At 35.9% G+C, this 23345-nt stretch overlaps 1 protein-coding gene across 1 annotated transcript in view; it reads left to right on the top strand.

Moving 5' to 3' along the window:
* SLC16A10 (solute carrier family 16 member 10) overlaps positions 1 to 20849 on the top strand; it is an 82020-nt gene extending 61171 nt beyond the window's left edge. Inside the window, exons 4-6 of the mRNA XM_026065519.1 lie at positions 11654 to 11797; positions 14275 to 14503; positions 15687 to 20849. Coding sequence (XP_025921304.1) covers positions 11654 to 11797; positions 14275 to 14503; positions 15687 to 15922 — 609 coding nt within the window. The 3' untranslated portion in view covers positions 15923 to 20849. The remainder of the gene's footprint in view (positions 1 to 11653; positions 11798 to 14274; positions 14504 to 15686) is intronic.
* The last annotated feature ends 2496 nt before the right edge of the window (positions 20850 to 23345 follow it).

The following is a 23345-nucleotide window of genomic DNA, read 5'->3' as shown; positions in this document are numbered from 1 at the left end:
TCATTTTATCTGGACTCTGGTCTGGTAGACATATGGCAGTGTATTTGGGAATGCCTTCTAGGATTGAAACTCTTGAGAGAAGGTTTTTCTGTGTATCCCCAGTGGAATGAGACAGACGCTTTACTCAGTCCTGTCAAAGCTGAGGTGGTTATGAGCATGTCCACAAGTAGATCTCTAAAGTTAAAGCATTATGGATGCCCTCAGAATTACTTGGCAGCTGAATAAAGGCTTGAGAAATCTGTATTTTGAATTTACCCACCTAAACCCTGTGGTTTATAGTCCTAAGACTTGATAAAGGTAGCACAAGTTCTGTTGTGGAGTAAGGAAGTCAACCTGTCTCAGATGATTTGACAGTAGTGTTGCGACATTTTCTGGCTGAAAAGTTATGCAAGTAAATGAATAGATCTCTATTTATTCACCAGTCAGCTCCCTCCATCAAGTTAGTTGCATATTGTGTTGTTCCTCAAGATATATAAAAAATAAAATCTTAAGTATATTCATAGATTTTAGGTTAAAAGGGACTACTACTACACCTGCTTTCTTTTCTGACACGAATGAATCATATAGTCATGTCCCTTGATCTTATTGCTAATTCTACTGTTGATTTGAAAAATTGTCTTGAGGTACAGCATTATTATGTAAAATGGAAACTGAACTTTTTACAAAAGCTTTTAATTTAACTCTTAATTGTTCCTAGGCTAATTGCTTTCACTGTACAAAAAAMCCCACTTATTTTTATTCTGATTTTTGTCCAGCTTCCAGTGTTTGTCATCTTCCTATCTGAGTGGTTACAGAATATGAGCTCTCTCATGAAATAAAGATAACGAACATGTTTAGTTTTTCAATAGGGCAGATTCCAGAGACCTTGAAGTCTCTTTTATCTGTCCTTCAGAATGTTTTTCAGTTTGAGGGGTACTTGCATTACTTGACTTGAAGCACCTTCCTTTCTGACTGACTAGCTCATRTGGTCTGACAAATGAGAAGGTCCTTCAGAGAGCACTTTGGAGCATCTGGTTCAGGCTTCTGAATCACACCTCAAAGAACATCTTTTTTCCATCAGTTAGGATGGCTACTGTAGGCATCTTAAGAGAACGCATTCTTCTGTGAAGTGTGAATACCACAACTAGCACAGTAAAGATCTAGTAAAGGTCTTGTTAATGTTGTATTATAGTGCTATTAACACTTCCCTTTTCCATTTACTACTCCATTTACTTGGTTAATACACAGCAAGTCCTATATGTTCTCTCACAAAGTGAACTGAGAGTTTACATTCAGCTTGCTATCTACTATGCCCCAAAACATGCTTTTATGATTTGTTTTTAAAAATACAGTGCACACTCCTGTAAATGTGACATGTATTCTTGTGCCTAGACAATATGGCTTTGTGTTTCCTCACACTACAACACATTGTTGGGTAAATTTATCTTACCATGTGATCAAGATCACTCTAGAACTGACCCTGATATTGCCAAAATTCAAATTTGCGATCTTTTCAGACTTTAATTTTGCTTTTGCTTTCTTCAAGATCATTGACAAAAATACTGCATAATATTGTGCCAAAAGTATTTTTCTATATGCTCTATATTGTGAAGATTTTGATTGATGCATAGATGTTTGTTTTTGATAAAAATGGTCACCTGTGATGATGCTTTGTAGATTGTCCTTCATTCTCATCTGTAATTTATGAAGATTAAATTTGTGTTAAGTTGATCTGTGAGAAGCCTGCGAAATTAAACTGAACTTTGAAGCTTACAGAAATATGCAAGGCAAATTCCTTTATCTCCAGTCTTTGTGGACACTCTGAGTGATTAGATGGCACTCCAAGAAGCAGGTGATAGGTGATGCTATGTAAACAAAACTGGTAGATTCATGTTGATTTAATAGAAGTAGGCAAAAATGACAATTCATTTCACTTAAAATAGATTCTTCTAGGTTGCTGTGTGTTTTGGCAGGAGAAGTCATCCTTCCAGTCAGTCAGTTTCCTTTTTCACTTGAGGAGCAGAATTTTGAACTCAAAGGCCTAATGTAGCTTGTTTTTAAAACGGATAGCAGTGAAATTTCAGTTTAATTTAAGAGTTCAGAAAAAAAATTTATTTAGTGTATTTATTACGTACAGATTACTACAAAAGATGTGTGATGTAAAAATACAGAGATTTTATATCCCTTTTACAGTATAATCTTTTAAAAATGAATACTAGTTGCTGCTTTATAGCTCTATAGTCTCTATAATAAAGTTTTGCTTTGTGTGTGTTTGAAGTGTGGAAATATTAGCAATCAGGTTTTTTTTAAGTATGATGGCTACTGAACTGAAAAAAAATCTTTTAAAGCATAAGGAGAAAGAGGACAAAATGTTTTTGAGGATATGAAGGAAGTCAGCACTGATTCATTCTAATTGATTTATTCCATATTGAATAAATAGGTAAAAATCAACACTAAAAAACTTGTTAGCAGAGTAATAGCCACTGGAATATATATTTCTGCAGTATATCTGCGCCAGCAGATGTCTTGGTGTCGTCACAGTTCTGCTAGATAAATGACTTTCTTTTACTTGAACTGAGAAAAGTACGTTCTCCTAATAAGCTGCCTCTGTGCTAGAAATGGAACCAAAGGCCAGAAGACAAACAGCTCCCAGTAAAGTTCATGTGTAATACGTTTTTATTTTCATTTAGAAAAAAACACAGCAAAAGAGAAAATAAATTATTGTGTCTTAAAGATCACTTTATTTTTATGAGTAAACTAAAAATACAAATGAACTGGTATCTGAAGTGTTCCTCTGCACATACTGATCCAACAGTTCTATGAAATTTTCTTTACACCTTTCTGTTAACTGAGGTGACTGAGCTGCCTCAGGTTGTTGAGACTTCCCCCTTGTTTTGTCGCAAGAAATGACTAGACACAGAAAACTTTACTTTCCAGAGACATGATGTTACTCAGCCAGACATAAATTAGACTGTTACTATATAGCTTATGACATTTGTATTGCATTGTCAGAAACTAAATATATGCTTTCTCTAATACTTTCAGCAATGTTCTAACTTAGGCAAAAATCATAAAGGAAATAAGGTTTTTAACTGAAGAATTACAGCACTATAATTAATAACAATTCTTTGTTTAAAAACACTCTTATTAAGACATATTTGTATTTATTTCTGGACAAATATCATATGCTCTTTTATTCCTCTTCATCAGTATTTTTTTTTTGTATTATTATTTTAGCTAGGCTGGTAAGTTTGACCTTGTATTTGTTTAGAAGTCAAGGCCAAGGCATTATCATCAGGATACAGAATAGTACAATAGATATATTTTTTTAAAGTCAGGGAAAGACTAAACTGGACATGTAGCRGCAAATTCATGTTACAACTTTACTTATTAAGTATGCTGAAAAAAATTAATTCATTGTATAAGTTTTTAATTCAGCATTATAAAAAGGAAGAATTTGTTCTGTTGTCTTTCAGTAGCTGCATTCCTATTAGCTGCTTGAGAATCCATGTTAAATTGTATTTAAAACAATTAACCAAATTTTTTTTTTAAGTCCCATGCATACAATGTTAATCATTAGTGATTATTGGAGTATTTTCTTGTTACTTTGCATATTTGTACAGGATATTTTGATTCATTGCTTTGATGCTTCATAATGTCTTAATCATAGCATAACATATAGTACATTTGTTTTAATTACACATGGTATAGCCTGATTAAAGAACATATTTTATCATATTAGTAAATGGTACAATGAGTTGAAAAGAATCATTTATATTACACTTCTTTTTTTCCTTCTAAACTAAGTAAGAGGTGATGTCAGGAAATTGCTTCCTTCAATCATAAGCTTATTTTTAATCAAATTACAGTGGAGTTTTACCAAGCTAGAGCTAAAAAGCCAAAACCAGCCCCCCCCACCCTCAAGTTATAACAGTCAGTTAAGTTTGTGACTGTACTGTAGACATCGATCAAATCACTTTACAGAATGACAGAAAAGCAGACTGTAGCTATCCCAGTACCTCATTCATTTTAACTGTAGCTTAACTAGTATTAAAAATCTCCACAGCCTCTTTAGAGTGTCACTGCTAGCCTGCAGTTGTCCTGCAATTTAGAAAGTGCTTCCTAATGTCCGATTTAGAATTTCCTTTGTTGCAGCTTAAGCTGATTACTTGTTGTTCTAGTGTCACTGACATTGCAGGAACAATTTGCTACCCATTTTCTGAGTGCCTCAGTATCTTTCAGACTTACTTTGGTGAAGGACATCTGGTTTTTTGAATCTTTTTTCATAAATTATGCATATCAAAATTCTGCTTATTGCCAAATCTTTCTTTTGGATTCTGTCCAGCTGGTCCACATTGTAACGATTAATGTCCAAAATGAGACATAATAATCCATCTGAGGCCTTACTGGTACTGAATGGATGGGAATATCAGATCATGTGTCTCATGAACTGATGTGTTCCATTATGGTTTTTTGGTTTTGCAATATGGTGGCATTGTTGGAACATGTTGAAGTTTGATCTGCTAAACTTGCTAAACCCTTTGTAAAGAACTGTTGTCTGGTCATTCTCCCATTTTTTATTTATGCATCTGATTTTTATCTCGTAGTGTTTTTTGTAATATTACTTACCTCATACAATGTTTTTATGGAAATGAATTTTATTTGTGTTGCACTACTTGATATGCCAAGATCATGTTGAATTCTAGTCTTTTTCCTCAAAAGGCTTGCAATACCCATCGTTTGATGTAATTTGAAAATTTAGTAAATATATTCTGTATTTCACTGTCCATATCGTTAATGAAAATGTTACATAGTGCTAGATTGGAGGCATGTTTTTACAGAGCCCTCTTTGGCATATTCTTCAGTTTTTACAGTGAATCACTAATAGCTGCTCTTTGAAAAAAAGCTTTTTCAAACAGTTGAGAATCCATCTTTGCAGTTGTTTCATCTAGATCATGTATTAAACTGGCTCATGAGAATTGTTATGTTTGAGAGATTTCAAAAGGCCAATTAAGGTCAAGATAAGTTTCATCTATCCTTCTCTCTATTGCCAACATTTGCTACCCACCATGTAATAAGGAAAAGTTACGTTTGTTCTGCATGATTTGTTTCTGACAAATCTATGTTGATCGTAAGCTTATGATATTATTTGTTTGATGTTTATGAATAGTTTTGTTTGTTTACTATTCAGTTGTCATTCTGGAAATTCAAGTTAACATGACATGTCTGTAACTCTCTAGGACTCACCAATAGTTGTTAATTTTGGACACAGTGGCTAGTTCAGTTTTGAGAATAAGATAGGCTCAGGAAACACTACTTTAGGGCCACAAGGAACTGATAGAACTAATATTATAATATGTGGACTGTTATCAAAAATGATAATCAAATAGAAAAAATGGTTAAAAGGTAAGTTATTTGAAGATGTAACACTCTCTTCCCTCATGTGTATATGACACTTCAGCTCTTATGCATCCCTGGCTTTAGTCCTCAACCTTGTTCGTGGGTCACTGTGAGCTTCCACTGATAGATGTGTGCCCTTTCCTGTATGTCTTGGTTCTGCTCAAGCCAGGTCAATCCACCAGTATTCATCTGCCTGTTTCTTTCCACTGTCTCTTTTGGCATCTCCAGGAGCTATTAGTGGAGGAAGGACCTGAAAGTATCCTGAGAGATAAAGAAGTAGAGGAGGAAAGCAGAAGTCATGGACTGTCTCATGCTGCAGTGTGGCTGTGCTGCCTGTTGCTGGCTCCTTTCAATCTCCAGCATGGTTTCTTGCACCATTCCCTTAATATCTTTCAGGCCTCTCAGTTGGCAGGTGTCCTCTCAACACCTGAGAACTGGTTTAATTCTTTTAAAACATTTCTGACTCTAATAAGTAGAAAAATTGGTTATTGGTTAACAGCCCTTGTCTGGTTTTCTCCCCTTTTTAGGTTTTGTGCTATCTGTTGTCTATTTTGATCTCTGGGATCATACTTGTTCTCCGCAAGTTCTTAAAGATAATATTAACAGCTCTAAGATTCCTTTTTGGGGGGGTAAATTTGTTCAGGACTGGCTATTTGGGGGTGGGGGGAGAGAAATCTACCTAGTTGTTAATCTGAATTTTCCCTAATCTAGCCTGAATTCTTATCCCTTTTTTATGTTAAAGGAGCTTAACAGTTAATCTAGTAACTGTTATGTTCAGTTTTACTGAAGAATTTCAGATTATGTTTGTTCTGAATCTTAATGATGTAGGAATTATTCTGTTTTATCTGCTTTAGTTGGTAGAATAATAGAAAATTTCCTGATTTTCATACAATAATCATCTTGTTTCTTTCATTCTGTCCTTGTTCACTGCCCCATTGGCTCTGGCAAGAAATCTTCCTGTATTTCATTCTCACGAACTCTAAGTAAAATATGTCAACCRAGGTAGAGATCTTACTGTGATGAATGTAAGAAAAATTATATAGATTAAGATTGACCAGAGATAGAAAGAGGAAGCATCACTGTTATTTTGTGGCAGGTAGGTAAACAGGAATTATCTGGAAGAGGTATATATGGGTATTTTTCATTGTCATGTGGAAAGCCTTAATTTTTAAAAAATGCTACTTTATTTATATCAAAATGATAGCAGATTCCCTTTGAAATGGATCTACATTAGCTATAGGTAGTGTAATTTCATATGCAGATCTCATGAAGATCAGAGTGCAGCTGATGTTCAGGAGTCAGGATCATTTCAGGAGTTGCTGGTTCATTGCTAGTTTTGTGATCATCAGTAAAGGTTTCTCCAGTGGAGTCTGGATCAGAAATGTATTTCCATTAAATTTACATTAAATGCTTTCCCTTGTGCCAAATATCTGTATTGTTCTCTGGCAACCAACTTTCTTCCTGTGTTTTTTTTTTTCCTTCCTGTTTTTCTTGTAGAGTCCTTTTGTTGCAGAGTAAACAGTGACTTACCCAGGGTTATTTTGTGCTCTGTTTTTCAGGACATTCTGAAACTTTCAACCTTTCAGGACAGTTCTCTTCAAAGTTCTTGCTATATCTTTGTCAAGGCAAGAGTTAGGATTTTTCTCCAGGCCTTTGAAGGAATCAGTTTGTTCAGGCATGTAGATGACTTGTTCGTTGGAGCAAGGCTACTGTCTGATAAAACCATGGCACTAACAGAGTAGAAGGGCATGTACATCATCAGGAAGGCTGTTCTTTTCTCAGGAGATGTGTGTGAAATAAACCCAAGCTTTTAGTTTTCTGGAATTTTGAAGATTTAATTGTCTTCTTGTAGATGAGCAGCAGTATAATTTTTCTACGTGTACCCATCCAGTTGTGTCCTGTCAGTTGCTAATATCTTTATTTGGACATGCACTTAGTTTGCCTTTGCCTTTTCCCTTTCTTGCACCTTTAGCTTGAAAAGAAACCATGTATTTTTATCTGTGAGTGATGGACTTACAAGATCATTTTGTCTTGTGATAACACTGAATAGTTTTGTGAAGGTCATGGTAGCAATAGACAGTTAAATAAATAGATTATGTTGGTATTGCCATACCTAGTTTGATGGCTAAATTTTATGCATAAGTCTAGAATTGTTCTGGGTGTCTGGATTCAAAATTGCAGACTAAGAAGACCAATTAGTCATATATAGAGAGTCGTATATTTATAGCCTGTATAGTTCTCTAATGGAAAAAGAATGTTGATGTATGAGACATTGGCTGAGAAAGTTCACAAGTCATTACCCATTGTGGGATTTTTGAGCAGTTCTGTTAGAGTTAAAAATCTAGGGAAATCTGAATTCTGGAGGCATTTCATTTAAGCTACTTAATCATAAATAAATGAACTTACAACCTGTGGTTACAAGAAATTTCTTTAAGTCTGTAATGAGTTAGCACTTATAATTCTAAATTAATTCTTAATTGATGTATTTTCAGGTATTCAGTTAGTAATGCTGTTATTACTTAGAGGTTACTAGTGACTGTATCACTGAGATTGAATATCATAGCATAGGATCAGAAGATAATTGAGGTTGGAGAGGAGCTCAGGAGATCTCTAGTCCAAGCCCTGCTCAAGCAGGGTCAGCCATGAGATCCGACCAGGTTGCTCAGGGCTTTGTTCAGCCGGGTCTTGAAAACCTCCAACCTCTCTGGGCAACCTGCTCCRCTGCCTTCATGCTGGAAAAGTTTCTCCTTGCATCCAGCTGGAAGCTCTCTTGCAGGCTATGGTGCGCTTAAGAGGAGTGAAGGCTGAAAAATAAATARTAATTTAGATATTTGATGCTCAAGATGAGTAACAGTTATTTTCATACTTAAGGAGTGGATTGAATTCAGTATTTACCCCATTGATCTGAGAGAGGACAGCATTTCACCCTCTGAGTTTGCTTTGAGAAATCCAGTTACTCAGTTGTAAGTACAGCATTAATAGTTACCTAGATGTAGAGCTGTATCTTCCCTCTTGAAGAGCCTCTGGGGAGTGGATGAATCAGATCTGCTAATTAAACAAGCTAGACATGGCAGAAATGTGAAAGTGGAACAGGTGAAAAGAGTGGCAGAAGAATCCTATACTTATCTTGCCACCTGGGGCAGCAGGTGTTGGCAGACACATGGACATGGACGTGGGAAAACTATCAGCTTTTCTTCTTCTCCCCTTTGCCAGAAAGGGAATGAATTAAACAATTTATCTTTTATGTTTAAATATCTTTGCAGGAGAGAAATTTAATCAGATTCTTTTCCCAAATATGTCTTAAAAAGCAAAGAAAAAATAACCTCAAAACTGCAAAGAGCAAGCATCTGTCTTTCAACTGAAGTTAGAGGTTGTTCTTAAAACACAAAAGAAAACCGTTATTTTTTCTTCCTTTCTGACAAAATCAATTATATTTGGCAAATTAATAATAAATAGAGTTTCTGTGATATGTAAACTAAAAAATATATATATATATATGCCTAAGAAAATCACCACCACTCAGCAAATGCTGTTTATTTTGAAGAAGTAGCTCTGCTTTTGTGTAGTACTCTGGCCAAAAAATAATACTGACTATTTCATTCTATAAGTATTTATTAAAATTGGAGTTTTCAATTGTATAGACAAGGGAAATAAGAGTTTTTTAGTTTAAAATGATATCACATAATCAGAATTGGTAACAAAAATCATTGTGCAGCCTTTGCTATCCATGTCTGTCAGCCTGTGGTCACCTTGTTTCTCAAATCTTGTTACCACATCTTCCTTTAAAATCTATTTTTTCAATATGCTTCTTCACGCCTCTGAGTCTTCACAGCTTCTTGTTCAGAAGCTGTTTTCAATCCGGTTGGTCTGTACTTTTACAACTAGAACCTAGAAATTGCAGGACTATGCAGATAATTTCTGTTTCTCCTCATGCTCACTTTAGCTTATGTGGTATTGCCACCAGTGTTTCAAAAAGTGATTGTGTGAGAGTCTTACGTATAGGTAATTTCTGTTCTTTGTAGTTGATAAGAAAAAAAATGAAAATCTTATGCTGCCAAGGCTCTGGAACCAGAAAGAATACCAAAAAAAAAAAAAATCCAAATGCATCAAGCCAGTCTTGGTGTTTGTTTTTTGCCTTTTTTTTTTTTTTTGGCCAAAGAGGCTGTTAAATCAGCCTTCCAGTTGGCCTTGTTCCTTGCTGCTGTTGCTGCACCATCTCCTGGAATTGCATGTTCTGATGGTGGGCACTGCAGGGGGTTCCTGCTCCTCTTCCCTTGCCCTTTAAGGCATGGTGACCACAGGATGAGTCAGTCTGCAGTGCCCCTCTTCTGTGCACTGTCTCACAGAGTCACACAGAATGGTTGAGGTTAGAAGGCACCTTTAAAGGTCATCTAGTCTAAGCCCCCTGCTCAAGCAGGGTCACCTAGAGCACGTTACCCAGGATTGTGTCCAGACAGCTTTTGAATATGTCCAAGGAAGGAGACTCCACAACCTCTCTGGGCAACCTGTTCCAGTGCTCAGTCACCTCACTGTAAAGCAGCTTTTCCTCATGTTCAGATGGAACTGCCTGTGTTTCAGTTTGGGCCCGTTGCCTCTGCTGTTACTGGGCACCACTGAAAAGAGCCTGGCCCCATTCTCTTGACACCTCCCTTCAGATATTTATGCACATTGATAAGATCCCCCCTCAGCCTTCTCTTCTCCAGGCTCGAGAGTCCCAGCTCTCTCAGCCTCTCCTCATAGGAGAGATGCTCCAGTCCCCTAATCATCTTTGTAGCTGGACTCGCTCCAGTAGCTCCATGTCCCTCTTGTATTGGGGAGCCCAGCACAGGACCCAGTGCTCCAAGTGTGGCCTCACCAGGGCTGAGTAGAGGGGGAGGATCACTTCCCTTGACCTGCTGGCAATGTTCTGCCTAATGCAGCCCAGGATACCATTGGCCTTCTTTGCCACAAGGGCACGTTGCTGGCTCATGGTCAACCTGTTGTCCACCAGCACTCCCAGGTCCTTCTCTGCAGAGCTGCTTTCCAGCAGTTCAACCCCCAGCCTGTACTGGTGCATGGGGTTATTCCTCGTTAGGTGCAGGACTCTGCCCTTCCCTTTGTTGAACTTCATGAGGTTCCTCTCTGCCCATCCCTCCAGCCTGTTGAAGTCCCTCTGAATGGCAGCACAGCCCTCTGGTGTATCAGCCACTCCTCCCAGTTTTGTATGCTCAGCAAACTTGCTGAGGGTGCACTCTGTCCCTTCATCCAGGTCATTGATGAATAAGCTGAACAGGATTGGACCCAGTGTTGCCTGCTGGGGGACACTGCTAGCTACAGGCCTCCAACKAGACTTTGTGCCACTGATCGCAACCCTCTGAGCTCTGCCATTCARCCAGTTCTCAATCCCCCTCACTGTCCACTCATCTAGCCCGCCCTTCCTGAGCTTGCCTATGAGGATGTTGTGGGAGACAGTGTTGAAAGCCTTACTGGAATTGAGGTAGACAACATCCACTGCTCTCCCCTCATCTATCCAGCCAGTCCTCCCATCAGAGAAGGCTATCAGATTGGTTGAGCGTGATTTCCCCTTGGTGAATCCATGCTGACTACTCCTGATTCACCTTCTTATCCTTCACATGCATGGAGATGGCATGTAGGATGAGCTGTTGCATCACCTTTCCAGGGATGGAGGTGAGGCTGACTGGCCTGTGCTTCCCTGGGTCCTCTTCCTTGCCCTTTTTGAAGACTGGAGTGATTAGAGTCTGATCTCCAGCTCTCTGCCCCTCTGCTTCTTGCTTCTGCCCTGAACTGTTACAAATTTGATAGTACGTATCTTTGTCTTAATGCACAGAACAGTATTGCAGTGATAATCATTAATCATTCAGTGCCTTCAGACCTCAGAGTATACCCTGGCCAGTGAAGCAACCAGTTCTTCTAGAGATCATCTTTTGTGGATTCCGCACTAGGTTACATCTATTGCTAGTAAAATATATGTGCTTGGAGGAACATTTCTGTATTAGATGTAGCCGCGTTGTTTTCTTGAACTAAGTTTCTTAATAGTTGTGAATAAACTAACATATTTTCAGATTGTTGTTGCTGATGTCATACTTGRCACTGATATGCCAGTGCAAAAATTATTCTAACATCTGTAAAAGCAGAATAAGCAAGTTTATTACTTGTAGCTATACTTTAAGTCTCAGAGATTCATGGATTACTTCTGTTTAATACAAGTTTTCTAAGGTTTCTCCTGTTTTTCATTCTAAAGCCAATTTATTTTCTCATTCCTCTTTTTAAACAGATGAAGCATGTAAAAGACAGATTTGGTGACAGCGTGCCAGAAGAGGTGCTTCTGCTGTGTCTGGGCATTACTTCAGGAATTGGCCGATTAATTTTTGGCAGAGTTGCAGATTATATTCCTGGTGCAAAAAAGGTCTATTTACAGGTATGTCTTCACACAATTGTGAAGGAAGTTTTGGTTGCAGGTGCTGTAAATAATCAGAATTAACTGGATATTCAAATTTGAGAAATTTCAAACCTTTAGAAACTGAACATACGGCTTTTGGTACAAGGGGCCTTCAGTGCAAAGTTCATGAATCTCTATTGCTGATCTTTTTTTTTTTTTTAATGCTAATAAAACGTAGGTACCGCCTCCTGGCTGTTCTCAGTTGAAAATGAAAGAAACATTAATGTTTAGCATGGGAGTGACAAAACCTTTGGGGATTCTCTAGATTCTGCTTTGCCATTTATCCCATGATTTCATGTTTTTTACAGATAGATTTCTTCATGTGCCTCTACTAAGGATTTTGGATCTTTTTTTCTTGATTTTTGTTAGGTGATAACTAGGTGGCAAGTACGTCCTGTGCATATCACATGCTAATAAAGCCATCGGAATATTAGAGATGCTCACTTGAGGAGATTTTGCTGAATGTAGTGGGTTACTTGGCATCTTCAATGATGAGAGTAATAGAAAGTCACATGGGAGGAGATAAATTACCGTTCTTCCAGCTTCCAGAAATGCTGAAGTTTGGGGATGGAGGAGGCTATACATTTTTTCTTCCGCGCTTATAAACATTATTTTTTGAGAAAGTGGTAGTTTTAGTGCAGATTTTTAGAAAAGCTTTAGTTGTGATAGCTTACATGTTACTGACCACTGTTGTTCGTTTGTTTTAAAAAAGAAATGACAAGGGCGACATCTAATGGCTATTACCTGTACTACATCATTGAGAACAAAAACTGAAAAAGAACAACCTTTCTGAACATGCAGCATTTGTTGCCATAGTTACATAAATTTAGCCTCCCTAGTAAAAGAGACTGGGACTGTATCTCATTCATTTGGATTGATTCACTACCTATTCTTACATTTTTAAGAAATTTCATTATTATTAGGACAAACAGTGAAAAGGCAACACTGAAATGTGTCCTTGCAAAAATTGGTTCAGAATTAAATTTGACAAATGCAAATGAAAGTGTATTTCCACTCAGAACTTGAGTCTCACAGTTGAACAACTTACACTGGTTAATGAACAAGTCTGTTCTGCAAATTTAACCATTATCCTTCCTTTTCTGAATCCCTTCTTAAGGAGCTCTTTTGTTGAATTCTGCTTTGTAAATCATGTTTAGTAATAGAATAATGCTTTCTGTCTTTTTGATCTGAAGAGTTTAGTGATTCTGTTTTTAGTGCTCCTTTTGTCATAATATGGCAAAAAAACTAATGTGGTCAACAATGTCTTGTCTACAATTCGTCTGCAGATAACCACATTATTTCTTAGATATAAACTCCTCATCTTAAATAGCCTTCTATATTTTATGTAACATAATTCCCAGAAGAACTAAGAATTCCTTCACCTCTATCCTTACATTTCTATAAGCAACCCAGTTCCTTAATTGTTTCTATTTCTGTATATCATACTGCAGATATTTCACAACAGTTTTCTTTAGTATGCTAAATAACATAACATTACCTAAAAGAATTTTTTATGCTGTCCGGAAAATTAAGTCTTATCCAGGTGTCTGCTTGCAGACTTCTCCTAGTGAACTCATATATTTGATGTCACTTATCCTTCAAAAACTTGTGATATGTAGTTTTCAAGTGACCTTGTTTTTGTTTTAATGGTCTACAGGTGATGAATGCATAATGCAGATATCTTGTTTGGAAAACCTGTTTGTGCGGTTAGGTGGTGTGTTATGTTGACCTATGGATAATGCACAAACAAAACTTTCTTTTGATTTTTTTTCTTTTTGATTTTCTTTTGATTAACTTCTGCTTCGTTTTCCTGAAAGATGGAGTTTGATTCCTTTAACTTACTACAAACAAAGAATAATCTTAAATACAGTGCTGATAAGACTATAAATATACAAATATAAACATGGCTACAGAAATACAGCAAGGTGGGTTGATGTGAAAAAATTGAAATGAGACTTTCAAAACCCACCTCTGTTGCCTGTATGAAGCCTGAAGTAATCACTCATAATAATACTGATATTTTTACTTAAATTACAATGTTTAATGACAACTGTGAGATGCCTAATTATGTGAGTATTTTGGCTGTATCAAATTTTTAATCTTTTGCAGCTTTTATTTGTAAAAAGGCTAAAGAGTAACTTCCAAAAAAAATGTCGGTGCACAGGAAATGACTTCATTATATATCTATTGCAGGATAGATAATGAAAAAGACATTTGAAAAAACTGAAATGGGTAGTTGAGTTTCTTTGACTGTATGCTATGACAGTCCTAAGTGTTTGTTTTATCTTGGTTTGTAACTTCTGATGGTGGTAATCCATGGAGGGTACTAATATTTATTTTAAAGGAAATAGGGGCAGACAATTTAATTCCTTACAAATGCAAGAAAACTCATCTACTTCCTTATCTTTGCTGATTTGATGAAATATGTTTTTATATTTTTCCTTGATAATGTTTAGGTGACCTCATTCTTCTTCATTGGCCTGATGTCTATGATGATTCCACTGTGCCACGTCTTTGGAGGTCTCATTGCTGTCTGTCTCTTCATGGGCCTGTTTGATGGATGCTTCATTTGCATTATGGCTCCTATTGCCTTTGAGCTTGTTGGTGCTCAGGATGTCTCCCAGGCCATAGGATTTCTGCTAGGACTCATGTCAATACCTATGACAGTTGGTCCACCCATTGCAGGTAAGCGTAGGTCAAGTCTGTAGCTGTAAATATGTTTTTAGAGTTGTATGGAGTTGTTTTGTTATTGCCAGTTTTTCTGTTCCCACATCATATGCAGTGCAGTTAAATTGGATGTCTTCTCTTTCCTTGCTCCAGCATATATGATGAGTTTACCTGCTGCTCCTGGGTTATTGATATACTATTACTGTTTAAAGTTTGCTTCAGTCTTTTTTTATTAAATAATGTAGAGGTAAACCATTCCTCTCCAAAGAAATATAGGCTTCCAGATTGGATTGAGGACCTGACATTTTCCATACAGTTGAGTGGATAGCCTAAATGTTGATTGTATTACAGGACTCCAAGTTAGAATTTGAAATTTAACTAGATTCCAAAACTTGCTCATGTGAAAACAGTTGTGAGGATAAGCTGAGGATGAGCCTGTAAAAGCTCCAGTCATTTTAATTGCTTTTTATAAACAGAAGCACTGGCTTTTGTTTCATTCCTTAATGGAAGACTGCTGGACAAAATACAGATTTTTAAAGATGAAAGTTGAAGTTTCTTGGGAGGTGAGGGTTGCTTAAGCTAAAATCTTTTTTGACCATAGTTTATCCTAAGGTCTTGTGAGTGCTACTGAAAGATACTTAGTAAGATGTAACTGAACTATGCAGCATTATAGAGAGCAAATTTTAAAGCTAGAATAGCATTAACTAGGTGATTCCTGGATACACTGTCTCAGCTATTGATACTTAACTAGCATTTGGCTATTTGGAAGAGGTTGGAAAACCTGCTTTTTAAGTAAGAGGCTACCAGGAGATGCAATATATGCAGTATATCTAAAATAAGAGGCACCTTGATCAAAGGCAGCTGTTACTAAAAGTGGGAATTTGTCAGTGATTACAAGATTCAGATGCTGGAGAAGTTGAAATGAGCAACATTAAAATAGGAAATAAAATACACATTTTTAACAATGGATGGTAATGAAGCAGTTGAGTGGTAACATGATTCTTTCAATACTTGAAGCCTTTAAATCAACTCTGGACTGCCTTTCTAAAAAGATATGCTTGTATTTGGCCTTCAAGTAGTCAGATTAGTGATTATAGTAATCCATGCCAGCCCTCAATTTTCTGAGTCCAAAGAATGAACACTCTTTTAATAGATTCTCAAGGTCCCATTGTGTATCAGTGATCATTTTCTGTCTTTCCAGGTTTACTGCGTGACCACCTAGGTACCTATGATGTAGCATTCTACTTGGCTGGAGTTCCTCCCCTTATTGGCGGTGCTATATTATGTTTTATCCCATGGGTCCATGAACGGCAGAAGTTAAAAGAAAGAGCAAAAACTGTTGATGGAGAAACTACTGAGAAAATGCTGGTAAATGAAAGCACTTTCGTGTCAGACGCTGCAGAAAAGCCAGTCAAAGAAACAGAATCTGGTCTTTGATGCTTTCTTTCCTCTACTAGCCTACCCTTCTCCTACAAAAGCTAGATCAGATTTCTAGGTTTTGGCTGAAAATATTATGATACTAAAGAAGTTTTGAACTACTGCTCAAATTGCAAGAATCTTTTATACCATTGAATGCTTTTTTTTTTTTTTTTTTTTTGACAAGTCCTTGAGTTTGATTTCAAGCCACATTTTTAAGGTATTTGAAGTTTTTTAGCATTAGTGTGTACATGCATAGTGATTCTGTGTGTGAAGAGAATATTTTTCTAATTTATCAGAACATATTTCTGGAAGCGTGAAAGCTGTTTCTGATTCACTGACCCAGGACTCTTCAATAACTTTATGGTCCATCCAATGCAGGCAACACCCTTAGGTGTTTATAGTCGAACATTTAGTAGCTCTTATGACTGATTTATTTTTTAAAGTTTCTTGTGCTGTTTTAAAATCTTTCAAAATTATGTATCATGAATGTGCATATACATCTTTTTGATTCCCTTAACTCTTGCTGAAATCATTTTGTATTAGAAAGCTAAATTGTTAAACAAAGCATCTGTTTTATTTTCTCTTAATACTTCAGCATGCTCAGTTTGCTTAAACATTGACCTATTCTTGCATTGATTCACCTTTTTCACAGTATCATGAACAAAGAACATTAAGGATGAAATTTGTGATGTGCACAGGTTTTGAATATGCGCCACCTAAGCTCAGAAAGCAAATACATTCAGAAGTAAAGCTGCTGAATGATAGATTGTTGTAATGTTTTTTTCTGCCAAGGCAGTACTATTAACATATATATATATTTTCAGCTAAACTTCAAAATAATTGATAGTTTTGAAATTGTACTGACAGCAGTACTTTGAAGCAGTATTGTGAATCAGACTAAATTTAAAATTCTTCTGTTTTATCTTCAGGTTCTTATTGTTTTTAATTCTTATACACAAGACAGCTTTAAAGAATACATTTTAAGTGCAATAATATTGAGTTGTTTTAACATGTGGAGATATTCACATGAGCTATTAAAATGACATTCAACAATTGAAAAGATTTTTGCACTAAGTGAACATGCAGCTTTATTTATGGGTCTTTATAGCTATGTTAAATTGCATGTAGGATACAGCGCCATGTTTTATTGAAATATAAAGAAATGACTTTGCATACCCTATTACTTGCTTAACATACTAAAATATTTCCGTTACTTACATATTCCTAGGTATTACGTAATGTTTGTCAAGCCCGTATTTTTGAAACACCTCTTTCTCTGAAAAATATTTGAAAACAATACTTTGCCTGAGATGAAAAGGACAGTGTGCTTTTCAGTTTATCATAAAACACTTCCAAGTGCATAGTTTATTTGTGGATATTGAACCAGCAGTACAATGGAATACTTAAACATGCTTTATTTCAGATCCATTCAACACCAACAATTTTTGTTTTYCTGTTAAGATGTGCCCTTTAGCAAAGGGCAAACTAAACATGATTTTAAGACTAAACGCGCATTTTAGTGCATTTTCTTAATTAGCAACAATACCTGTTCTTTACATAAGCTACAGAGGGTGTATTGCTTTAAAAATAGAACCTGTAACATCCTATTTTTGTAATTTTTCCTTCTTCTAGAATTGTATTAAATTGCTCAGAAAGCCCATGTACAGCTGTCATACAAAACATTGTTAGCAATACTATTACTTAGAAAGTTTACATACATTAATTTTCAAAAATCCTTTCAACATAATCATGCAGGCTTCCTAATTATTGATGACCAGAGCTCATACCTTGTTTATATTGCAGAATTTCAATCACTGCCCCATGTGAGTGAGGCTTAAAAGAACTGAAATGATAATGAGGTGTAAGAGCGTTTTGGGAGTGGAAAAAAAACACATTAAGAACAGAGGTCCCTTTTTGTTTCACTGGGACTTGTTCTTCTGAATGTCATAAGTATTTCTGAAAATTTCCTTAAAATATTAGTATTATTGTCAATTAAAATGACTACAAATGACTAAAATGATGTTAACAGCCTACACTGTTCTTGTTTGGCGTATTTCTGTAGAATGTGTTATTCAGTATTCTATCTATCTGGGCAATGCAAAAGATGTTATGTGTGATGAAAGCCTTTTATTTCATATTGCTTTGTTATGAGAAATTAATATTTATCACAGTTCTTATTTTTCATGTGTTGTAGCTTTATGAGTTTTTAACCAAAAATTAAGCTGCATTTTAGCAGTAATGCAATTTGAAATTGTTGTTATCAGACATCTCGACCTAACTGTGGCATCTTCCTGACCTGGTGCTCTATAATATCTATATAAATGATCTGGGATAGAATATGAAATAACTGCTGTTAAATTTTATAAATGATACAGAAATAGCATAACAGTAGTAAGGATTAGTTCTTGCTGAACCCTTTAAAAATGTACAGAAAAATGCAAATTCTTATACTGGAGTAGCTAAAAATGTAAGTTAATGCTTACAAGATAAAAGACAGCATTAAAAAAACAACAACTGTACGAAGGGGATGGCTGAGTCACGATGTCAAAAGCAGCTATTGAGCTTGGGATGCCAGAGGAGAGGGATGCAGAGTTAGGAGTAAGGAAGTCATGTTTGTGTGATGATGTTGGAATAATGAACCTATTTCAGATGTCAATGCTTGTTTTACAACAGTAAAATTGGAAAGACTGCAGAAAAAAACAAAATTTCAGAACAGCTAGAAAACAAGTTATATTTAAGAGATGATTCTGCTGGCATCGTCACTGTCAGTTTCCAATAGGAAAAGCTCTTTATTGGTCATGATTGTAACAAGATTGTGCCCTAAAGTTAAATTAGATTAATTTAAAATGGAAATAAAGTTCAAATTGTTAGTAGTGAGGCTAATTAACTATTGAGAAACTGATTGAGAGATATACTGGATTTTATGTGCCTGAAGTTTTATAAATGAGATTAGCTCTCTTTTCAAAAACAAAAAAAGCCAATACAATAATCATGGTATGACACAGAATTTCCTCTTAGGCGGTGTTTATTCTGAAAACTGAAACAGAAAAGCACCAGAAATTCAATTTTATTTTGGCTGAATAAATGTAAATAAATTTTTGTCAGAAAACTTAATTTTAGGTGGGAAAACCCATTTGTTTGAAATATACTAAACTCATATTTTGATGACCTAATTTATGCTAATTTTATTCTTGTTGGGGATTGATTCTAAAATTAAAAAACTAGTTCCAAAAAAAAACCTCTTAAAATGTTCAGAGATCCAAATGTAATCCTCTTTTGAGCAGTTCATGAAGTGCTTTTCATAGACATTGCTCCTCCATCCTATAAACAGAATAGTTGTCCTCCTTTTTCCATTAAGTATTTTCAGGGTAAGCTTCAGAAGAAATTGGGTAGAAAGAGGTTAATTTAAGATGCCACTGTGATGAAATTTACAGTCCTACTCTTTGTGCTATAATTTAATATATCATTTTCATCATGGTCATCTTTTAAGTGTATATTCAGTATCAGATGAGGTAAATAATGGCATCTTTCTCCTTTGGCTCTTCATACGTAATGCCGGGGCATGCACATTCCTAGATTCCCTTTAGAGACACTGGACTTTAAAAGCTGATGCATACCATATTGAATATAGATAGTACTTCTTCAGCCTTGCTTTCTCAAACTTCCTCTCTGCATTAAACTTTTGAATAGCCATAGCCTGATAAGGCACTTTTTCATGAGGTGGGAGACTGAAGTTGAATCATCTCAGAGAGAAGAGACTGAACCGCGTTTTCACACGTACTAGATGAATGCTTGGATCACATGCTTATTACATGAAAGGTGGATACTATCACCTGAAAGCCAGAACACCCTGCTTGGTTACTTGCATCAGGTAGTACATGCCAAAGGGACAGGAGATGCTTCCTTGCAGCCCTGAATGAAGTATCTCCGGATGCCACCATCATTAGGATTGTCCTTATGGGTTAGTTTGAGCAGCCATGTTCTGGCTGTGCGGGCACGGGGCTGCTCCCTGCTTCACTGCTCACGCTGTGGGAGCCCGTGTGGAGGGGCTCAGCCATCCTCTCTGAGCAGAGAGCAGAGCCGCCACCACACCTGGGGTCTGGATTGCGCTCCAGAGAACTGCAGTCTAGAAATTAGGTGTTTCAGAAACTGACTCTTAGGCATCCTAACTCTTCTATTGGAACTGACCCTCTGATATTACAAGGTTGTGTGTGTATGCGTGTATGTATATATAAATACAATATATTTTCACCAGGGCATACAAACATTGCGCATTTGCTATAGGAGCTATGGCACTGGAATGTGGGAGAAAGTGTTTAGAGATTAATAGTTGAGAAAAAGTAATAATTTCCATTCATATGTTTCATTATTGACAAACATAGCACCATTAAAATTCCACACAGTGAGTGAGGTTTTTATTAATGTAAACTTTGGCATATTTTTAATATGCCTTTTAGTCTTATATATTGTGTCAACATTTTTAATGTTTCAGAACTGTGTACGCTAAGATTAGACTGATAATATTTTATACTAAAATGTGTGCTAATATTGATGACACTGACATCTATAAAGATACTACATCACATTTTGTATGTTGTTTTTGATATTAAAGGGTATACATTTTGCTAGCCTTAACTCCATTCTTTAAAATTCTGCTTTGTTATAAGCATAAGAAATGAATGTGTAATGTTATTCATGGTGCTAAAATAACTGTGATCAGTCTCAAATTTTTCAGAATAAAAATGTAGTTCTTAAGTGCCCCATCTGGTATCACACATCATTTTTTAGGTCTTGTTCTCTTGTTAAACTTGTAATTTTTTTTAAGTAATTTTGTGTTACGATATATTATTGAATCTCATGTGTAGACTCATATAAAAGCCCTTATGCCGTTTATTACAACTGTATTTGAACTAGAACATCTCTATTACATTTACCCCGAAACTGATACATGGTGCAACGTATTTCATTCTAATTGTACTGAGTATTCATTTTAAACACAATGGTTTTTACAAGCCTAAACTACACGCTTCCAGAGTTATTTACATACTTCTGCGAATTTTATCCACTATATTTTCCCTTCTGGGGTTTAATAAGATTGCTTTAAAATGTATTTGACTTATAGATAATATATAGAAGAGCTGCATTCACAAAAAGCAGAAGTAAAATGGAGGAAGGGAGGGAAACAATGGTAGAATAAGCTTCAATATCATTTTAAAAGAATTCAGTATGCTTTGTTGAATAAACTGCCAGTGTGATTCAGTGGAACTTTGATCACTTACTGGCCTACCATCAATTTCACCATGATTTACCTTGGCAATATGAAGTATGAAACATTTCCTCATTGACAGCTTCAGTAAATCACCTTTAATTCACCTTTCCTTTTGTAGTAGGGCCAAATATTTCCTTTTCTTTAATAAACATACTTGATGATAAAGAGAAAACATTCCCATTAATCCTGCAGTTATTATCTGGACTGTTTATATTTCAAAATAAAAATTGAAAAAGGTGCCCAAAGCCTTTACAGAAAGCCTGAGTGCTGTTGCCTTTTGTACAGTCCTAAGGTACAAAACCTCATTGTAAGAGATGTAAAACCTAAAAGGGGGGATTGTTCTCCAAAGAAGCCTATGGAGTACATTTCAAATACTTTCATACATTTTTCAGCAAGTTATTTTTATACCAGAGTTTATCATGAAAGCTAATTAAAAAGGCAAAATACCACCATCTATGAATATGATTTAAATTCTACATGATTTTCTGAAAAGAAATACTTTATACTGTATTTTATACTTAAAATTACTTTGTTTGAAATATCCTCTATGAACCTATGAAAGTTTAGAAGTGTGCTGCAGAAATCTGATACTAAGACTTTGCGCTGGTTGCAAAGATATTAACATGGCTATGAACAGCCAGACTTAAATGATATCTTGCATGGTTTGTTTTGTAGGTAATTTTTTTTTGATTTGCATTCATCCCTTCCCTCAGGTTATGAACTGGAGTTGTACCTGCAGCATGCTAACCAGTGCCAGCAGAAACAGCATTAGGCTGCCAGAATCTACATACAGTAGCTGTTATGCTTTAGTATACATTTCTGTTCTGAACAACTTGGAGAATTAAAAAAATATATATATACAACTCAGGGAATTACATTTCAGAGAGCTGCTTGGGAGACTGAAAATAATATTCTCTGAAAGACAACTCCCGAAAGCCTTTGTTTCAGGGAGTAGCACCTCAGTGCTGAACAGCAACAATGACATGAAACAGTATTATAGGACATTTTTAAAAGCCTGTGAACTACTCTTGGCAAGTAGTATAAATTTATATGATAGTGTTTTAATTTAGCTGTAAGACAAGCTAAAAGGAGAGCCCACAAGTATGCACACCTCAGCAATATCTATAAGCACCATGTGACACATGCAATATGGAAGACAAAGACCTTTTATGCTAAGTTAAGAGGCCAGAACAATTTTCAAGTTATGTGATAATGCATTAAAAAAGTAACTGTTTTGTGTCTGATACAGCGCACATGCAGTAATGCTGTGAAAACAAATCAAATTCATAGATTTTGGCCTGTATGCCAAAGACTTTTTTATCAGTAAGAAAAAGCCATTGGGCCTCCTAAGGGGCTGTTCTCCTAAGATCTGTTTTTCCAGAAATGGTAGGCTGAGCACACTTGTATTACCTGTAGAAGGCATTTCTAAAGAGTTACATTTTTTGAGGCTTATCTCAAAGCTTGTTTATTTTAGCTTTGTTAAAGTGTTGATCAGCAAGGCCTACACGTAAATCCCACTTTTCTGGCTATTTTAAACTGCTAGAGTGTGTATGACTGAAATTTTGCAACCCTTGAATTTGATCAAAGCATAAATGCCATTTAGAAGTTTGAGCAAAAGCTCAGTTTTACATAGAAAAGCAGAATGGTGTAGGTAAGGTGTTCCTGGACTACCCCATCTCACTTAAGTATTCATAACTGAAATAGCTGAATATATGGGATTTAAAACTAGGCACACAGATTGATCTCCCTGAGAAAGAGCTTTTAAGTGTTCTGATATACACTAAAAACAACCTTTGTTTGCCACYGACCCTGACATGGACATAAACGTGACCAATATTGAAGCAGTTGGCAACGGTTCCAAGAGCAGAAAAGGGTACTTACATGGCTTCATGAGTACACTTTTAATTGTCTCCTAAAGATAAGGAAAATAGTACAGCATAGGACTGTAACTATTTGCATTGTGCAAGCTTATGTATTAATCACCACATAAAAATTATTTTTATTAAAATATAATTTTWAAAATAAAATATTAATTGCTCCTTTAAAAAAATGCCAGAGGTTGCATATGCATTATCTATTAGAAGTAGATATTGCTGCATAGCGTCCTTGGAAAGGCTACATTTTTCTCAGGCACTAGTGAAAATAAAGAAAAGATGCAACCTGTAGCCATTA

Source organism: Apteryx rowi, unplaced genomic scaffold (genome assembly GCF_003343035.1).
Source record: "Apteryx rowi isolate R43461 unplaced genomic scaffold, aptRow1 scaffold_229, whole genome shotgun sequence".
Lineage (NCBI taxonomy): Eukaryota > Metazoa > Chordata > Aves > Apterygiformes > Apterygidae > Apteryx > Apteryx rowi.
Note: the sequence above shows the minus strand (reverse complement) of the source record. Positions and strands in the feature narration are given on the sequence as shown.